General features: G+C 49.6%; 1 protein-coding gene across 2 annotated transcripts in view; it reads right to left on the minus strand.

Annotated features, from left to right (window-relative positions):
• The window catches only part of Slc12a2 (solute carrier family 12 member 2), a 70977-nt gene extending 66018 nt beyond the window's left edge, over positions 1-4959 (minus strand). The window contains exon 1 of one of the 2 annotated variants that reach the window (XM_005069094.4): positions 4081-4959. In XM_005069094.4, the coding sequence (XP_005069151.1) occupies positions 4081-4782 (702 nt within the window). In that variant the 5' untranslated portion in view covers positions 4783-4959. The remainder of the gene's footprint in view (positions 1-4080) is intronic. The other variant, XM_005069093.4, reaches the window with a different exon arrangement.
• Between the last annotated feature and the right edge of the window lie 1041 nt (positions 4960-6000).

The following is a 6000-nucleotide window of genomic DNA, read 5'->3' on the forward strand; positions in this document are numbered from 1 at the left end:
ATTATGCTCCCAATCACAGGTGTTAAAGTTGTTCATCTCAGTTTTTTTGTACTCCACTTTCTATTTCTTCCTATTGGGGAAATCGATACTTTGATGGGGGAAGCAATTTTTAAAAAATCAACTCCTAGCATCATTTTTTAGAGTTTCTACTCTTTTGTGAGAGAGTTTCACTATTTAACTCAGTCTGGCCTAGAACCATCTGGCCTTTACCCAAAAGGTGCTCCTGCCTCAGCCTTCCAGGTCTACAGGCATGTGCCACTATGGCCTGCTTAGGTTAGTGTCTGCCTTCTTTAATAGTCTTTTCTGTCTTCCTAGGATATTGCCTGCCAAGCTATTAAAAGTCTAGCTATTAGAAATCCCCAAAACCAGGCCCAACCCTTGACCGTGCTTTCTGTTCCTTTATCAACCCAATCCTTCACTAATAACTAAGGTACTTCATTTACACACACACACACACACACTTTCTGCCAGACTCCATGACATACACACACACACACACACACACACACACACACACACTTTCTGCCAGACTCCATGACTCGTAGAATAAGGTATCCTTACAAACAAATCTATTCATCACTCCAAATCCATTCCCCTTTCAAATCCATTCAGGGAGCAGAACCCCACTATTCAATTACTGAAGTCAAACCCTGGGAGTCAGCCTCTCTCACATCTAATCTGTTATGCACAAATCCTTATAATCTCTAAGTAGAACCAACAGTCACACCTTAGAACACATTCTCTGGCCAACAAAGATGTTCAAATAAAATAGGTCATGTACTCTGTCACACAGAACCCTTCAACAGCTTCCCACTACTTTTACAATAAGATATATTGGCCTTTTATGTTTGTTGCATGAACATAACACTTTTCTCTTCACTACCTTTATAAATACAGCCTTTGTTCTGGAATGTCATTCCACCCATCTTATCCTGCAGGTCTTAGCCTCAATGCCACATTTATTTGTCCCCAAAGCCTAGTGAAAACTGAGTTCCATTATATCCTGATTGGTGATGTTTCCTTTCACTGAACTGGGAAAAGAACTGTTATTTGTTATATTAATAAGTACCTGTTTTATGTCTGTGTAAGCAGACACAGTATGTGACTTGCTACTCACTTATCATCACAACCACCCCTTACCCAGTCAACAGTTCCAAACTGGAAAGCCATCAGCTTTCTTTCTAGAATGGCTCACAACACAGTAAGGATATTTATTTATTGCCCTGCAATTGGATATTAGGGGAAACACTGTTAAAAGGTGGGTGATAAGAAGGCAACTCTAGTCCTTTCTCCTATGTTTGTAGAGGTCACCATTTCCTTCCCCTGATCTTCCATCTTCTTTGCACCTGTTCCTTAGACACTTCATGGACAGCACAGTCCTCAGCCACCAGAGGACATGGAATCAAATACTAGAACGTCAGAGGAATTCCAGATATCAGTATTAACTAGGGACTAAGAGCATTCAAGTTCCTGTCAATCTACACGGATGAGGAGCAACTTCTGGAGATCCAGTCAGAGATCACCGGAACGTGTCACATTTGCCAACGCCTCCCACAACAGTGAACAGTGTTTCTGTACTACTTAGCATGGCAGGTATTTAACCCACCTGCTGCAATTATCTTTGATATTTGCTTATTAGTTAACACCATCAAGAACTTCTGGTTGCTATCCAGAATCTGAGTAGAGACTGAGGGTCCACCTCAATGGAATAGCACCTGTCTAAAATGTGTTATGGAAGCAAAGAAAAAAAAAACAAAGAATTCACTATGTTAGTCGATGCACAATTGGCCTCTGAATTGAGCATTCATAAACTATACCCATCGAATGATGTAATTTAGAGAATCAAGATTGAAATCTTTGGAGTTTAGGCTTGTACTTTGAGGAAGGAGTCAATGTAAGAGAAAAATAAGAACCACATTAGCAATGATATTCCAACAAATTAGCACGGCCATGGCCCATTATTTGTTGCATTTTTTTCTTTAATCTTTACAATAATCTCAAAAACTGAGGAAGCTGAGGTTGAGGGATTAGGTGACTTTTTCAACTACCATATAACTGATATGTATCTATTTTTAGATATTCTAAAATGAACAAAACATCAGAACCCAAGCCACAAGCCACACACAAAATAAACTCAGCCTTAGGACTTGCAGTGCACTGTTACTGCCAAAAGAGAAACAGCAAAAAAACGTTCAAAAGACAAATAACACATTTAAACTTAAATTCTACAACTTACAGGTATACTGCTAAATTTGGCTTTATTGAAATGAATCTGAAATGTGTTTGTATAAAAATCTTTATACTCAATGCTCCAATAAAATACCATTTACCAACTCCATTTCTGCTTGAGTCTATAAAGAAAAAAGAATGGCTATTAAAAAAAGCTAAGTATGAATAAATGTTTCAGAAAGTGTTTGGCTTCTGATGTGACAAAATACAACAAGAGAACAGAAACAGTATTATCTACGGCTAAGTGATGTCAATCTTTTAAAAAATCCATAAGCTTGTAAGGGTTGGGACCTGTGCACTTACTTCAAACCATGACTGTTACTTTATCAAACACTGGGACAAGTGCAGTCTCGTAAGACATGAATGTATAAGACCAAACCATCACCGTCAAAGCAAATCACAATTTCACATTGATCATCTCGCCCTGTGTGGTACCAACTCTGAAGTCACAAAATTCCATTATGGACTTGCTGAGGCAGATGTCAAGTAATTCAACTCATAAAAAAGTTAAATATTAATCAGGTCTCAAAAGCATCAATGTTATCTTCAAATAATTATCTGAACCCCAAGGAAATAAAAGCCTTATGAGGCCATAAAAAAAAAAAAAGGAAAAGTCAGTAAGAGCATACAGGAATGGTTTTCTGTTTACCAAGTAAAAGGGCTTGCACAAAAAGACCCCAGACTATTTCTATGGACATCCTCGAGGGGGCAAAAAAATAAAATCCTTGTGTTTCCTTTTTTTTCTTTAAGACTCAGCCGTGTAATTTCTAATCATACAGCCCTCTTTTACATATTTTATGCGTATGAGTAGTTTGCCTGCATGTGTGGATTTACATCACATACACGCTTGGTACCTATCAAAATCAGAAGGCATAGAAGCCTCCCTGGAAGTGGAGTTACAGACGGTGGTAAGCTCCCCTGTGGGAGCTGAAAACAGAACCCTCCTGGCTCTGCAAGAGCAACAAGTGCTCTTTAACTTCTGAGCTCTCTTAACCACTGCCCCGCACCGACACAGCCTCTTTCCAACAAGTGTACACTGCAAATAAACAAACAAAAAGGATCATGCTATCTCCCCAGGATTTGAGATTTCTATAGTCCAGGTGTGGTGTCAAACACCTTTAATCCTAGCGCTGGGAAGCAGAAGCAGGTGGATCTCTGTGAGTTCAAGACCAGCCTGGGCTACATAACAAGCTCTAGGACAGCCAGGGGTACACAGAGAGACCGTATCTAAAAATAGTAAATAAGAATAAAAAAAAAAAAAGGAAGGAAGGAAGAGAAGAAAAAAAGGATTTCTATAGTCCTATCCAAATGCAAGATTGCAAAAAATTGGGCTTTAATAATTAATGGAGTACAAACACATGCTATTAAGATTTTCCTTCAAACGTCAACCTTTCCACTCAGGATCCCTAATGGATACACATAAGCCATACACTACAATCTAAAAAGGACCCAGATGGTAGTAGGTTCTCTCCACCCCGTCCCAAGAGAGAGCCTCTTCCAAACCTCCTCCACACTCCCTTCCCTGGGTTCTAAACACATGTGTAACTCAAGAGAGGTGACACACTGTCAAGACGATGAAAAAAGACAGGGCACACGAGAGCCATAACTGGATGGGAAAGGCTGCTAAGCGCTGCCTCCGCTGCACCGCGTAACCAGCCTAACCCGCTGCAAACTTTTGAAGGATTAAGTTACATTCCGCTGCAATTCCACACTTGACAGCTGAATCCAGAGATGCCAGCGAGTCGTTCCTCGGGTCCCGGGCTGCCACCTCACCAGGGAGAGTAGGCGGCTGCATCCTGAAGCCAGCCCGCACCAGGGCATGGGAAGGGAGGAGGGTCTGGGCGAGCTCACCTTTTCCAGCTCATCGTGGAGCTCTGCCAGGCTGGGCCGGAGCAGCTTCTCGCCCAGCTGCGCGGCCGTGTGCCGATAGTGGTCGATCCTGGGCACCGCGTCCATGGTGTTGTGGCCGAAGGTGCGCAGGTAGTAGGTGTTGGTGTGGGTGTCATAGTAGTACTGCTGGTGGTGTCCACTGCCGCCGCCCGAGTGCAGGCTGCTGCCTTCGCTCAGCACCGTGTCCCCGCCGTTCTGGAAGCTCACGTTGGGCCCGTCGCCTCCGACCCCCGCCGCATCCGACAGGCTGTCGTCCGCGGACGAAGAGGCAGCCGGGTCCACGAAGTTCACGCGGAAGCGGCCCTTGGCTTCCTCGCTGCCCTTGGCAGCGCCGCTCTCACCGCTGGCTTTCCCGGCCGCCGGGGTCTCCTTGCCCGCCGCAGCCGCTGCTGCCGCGGCCCGCCCGGCGTTCTCGGAAACCACGTCCACCTGGAAGCGGCTCTGGCTGGGGGTGGGCCCCAGAGGTCTGCCCAGCCCATCGCCCCCAGCCGCGGCTCCCTCTCCGCGCACCTCGCCGACCTGGCTCCCGGCCGGAGCATCCTCTCGCCCGGAGGAAGGCACGGCGGTGCCGGGCAGGTCCACGCCGGCCGCGGCCAGCGGCGCGTCCCCATCCCGGGCGGGCCGCTGTGCGCCAGACGAGGGCGCCGCGGGCCGGGGCTCCATCTCCGCCCGACGCTCGGGGCAGCTGCGGAGCGGAGCGGGGCGGGTGAACGCTGCCTAGAGCGCGGCTCGGCTCCTGGGCCGGCGGTGCCGCTAAGGAGCCCGACGAGACAGTCGCAGCGCCGCCGCTAGCCCGCGCGCGGCACGCTCGCCGCCAGCCGCCGAGTGCCCCGCGAGTGCGGCCGGCCCGCTGTTTAAAGGCGCGGCGGGGCCGCGGCCGCGCTCGGTGCAGCACGCGGGAGGCGGGGCCGCTCAGCCCGCCCCTCAGCCCGCCCCAAGCTCTGCGCCGGCCAGCCTCGCGCGCCCAGCCCGGAGTGCCGGAGTGCGAGCAAGCGCCGGCCTCTGCAGCGCAGCGAGCAGGCGCGGCCGCACGCGCCTCCGCGCCGACCTGCGCACCGCCGCCCCTTCCGCCGCCGTCGCCGCCGCCGGCCGCTCCACGCTGTCCTCAGCACCCTCTCCCGCCCGCAGCCCGGGCCCTGGTGCCAGCCGCCCCGGATGCTCCCCCAGCAGCACCGGCTTCCACAGACTTCTCTCGCGGCTTTTTTTTTTTTTTTTTAAGTTCTCAACTCGCAGTACTTGGGGCGAGCCGGCGAGATCTCGCGAGATGCTGCAGGGCCTGTGGGCGGTTTCCCTTAGGGCGCGTGGTACCCAGGCCCGCGGCGCTCTGGCTGCGGGTGATGCTGGGGGCTTTCCTGTTGGATCCGCGCGCGCGCGCTTCCGGAGGCGCTGGCCACGCGCGCTCCCGCCGGAGCCTGCGCGCACCCCGACCCCGGCGGGCGCCCAGCTGGAGAGCGCCGCGCCGGCGTTTTAGATTTGCATAACCAAAGAGTAATTCCAGCCGGGATGCGGTGGGTGTGTCCGCACTGGGCTGACACCTTTAGTTTTAAAAGCTGGTGCTTGGAGGTGGCGAGGGAACCGTGTTCCGATGTGGGAGGACAATTTTTAACTTAGGAAAGGCAGCTCTCGGGATGCAGTGACGGCAGCAGCCAATGCTACAATTAACGAGTTTTCCGTTTGGCTGCTGTACTGAAGGAGTCCTCGGTTTTAACACCAAAAAAAAGCTTCTCGTGCTCTGCAGGCTTGTTGTCTCTGAAATGTAGAGGAACACCTGTTTTCCAACTCGGTATCAGTATCTTCCTTTAATTTAGTACCTCTCAGAGCCCTAAAAGAGAGAGTGAGTCGCCACAGTAGTTTGCAGCGGTCATTGTCGGCTATGCATGT

The sequence above is a fragment of the Mesocricetus auratus genome, unplaced genomic scaffold, assembly GCF_017639785.1.
Source record: "Mesocricetus auratus isolate SY011 unplaced genomic scaffold, BCM_Maur_2.0 Super-Scaffold_6730, whole genome shotgun sequence".
Classification (NCBI taxonomy): domain Eukaryota; kingdom Metazoa; phylum Chordata; class Mammalia; order Rodentia; family Cricetidae; genus Mesocricetus; species Mesocricetus auratus.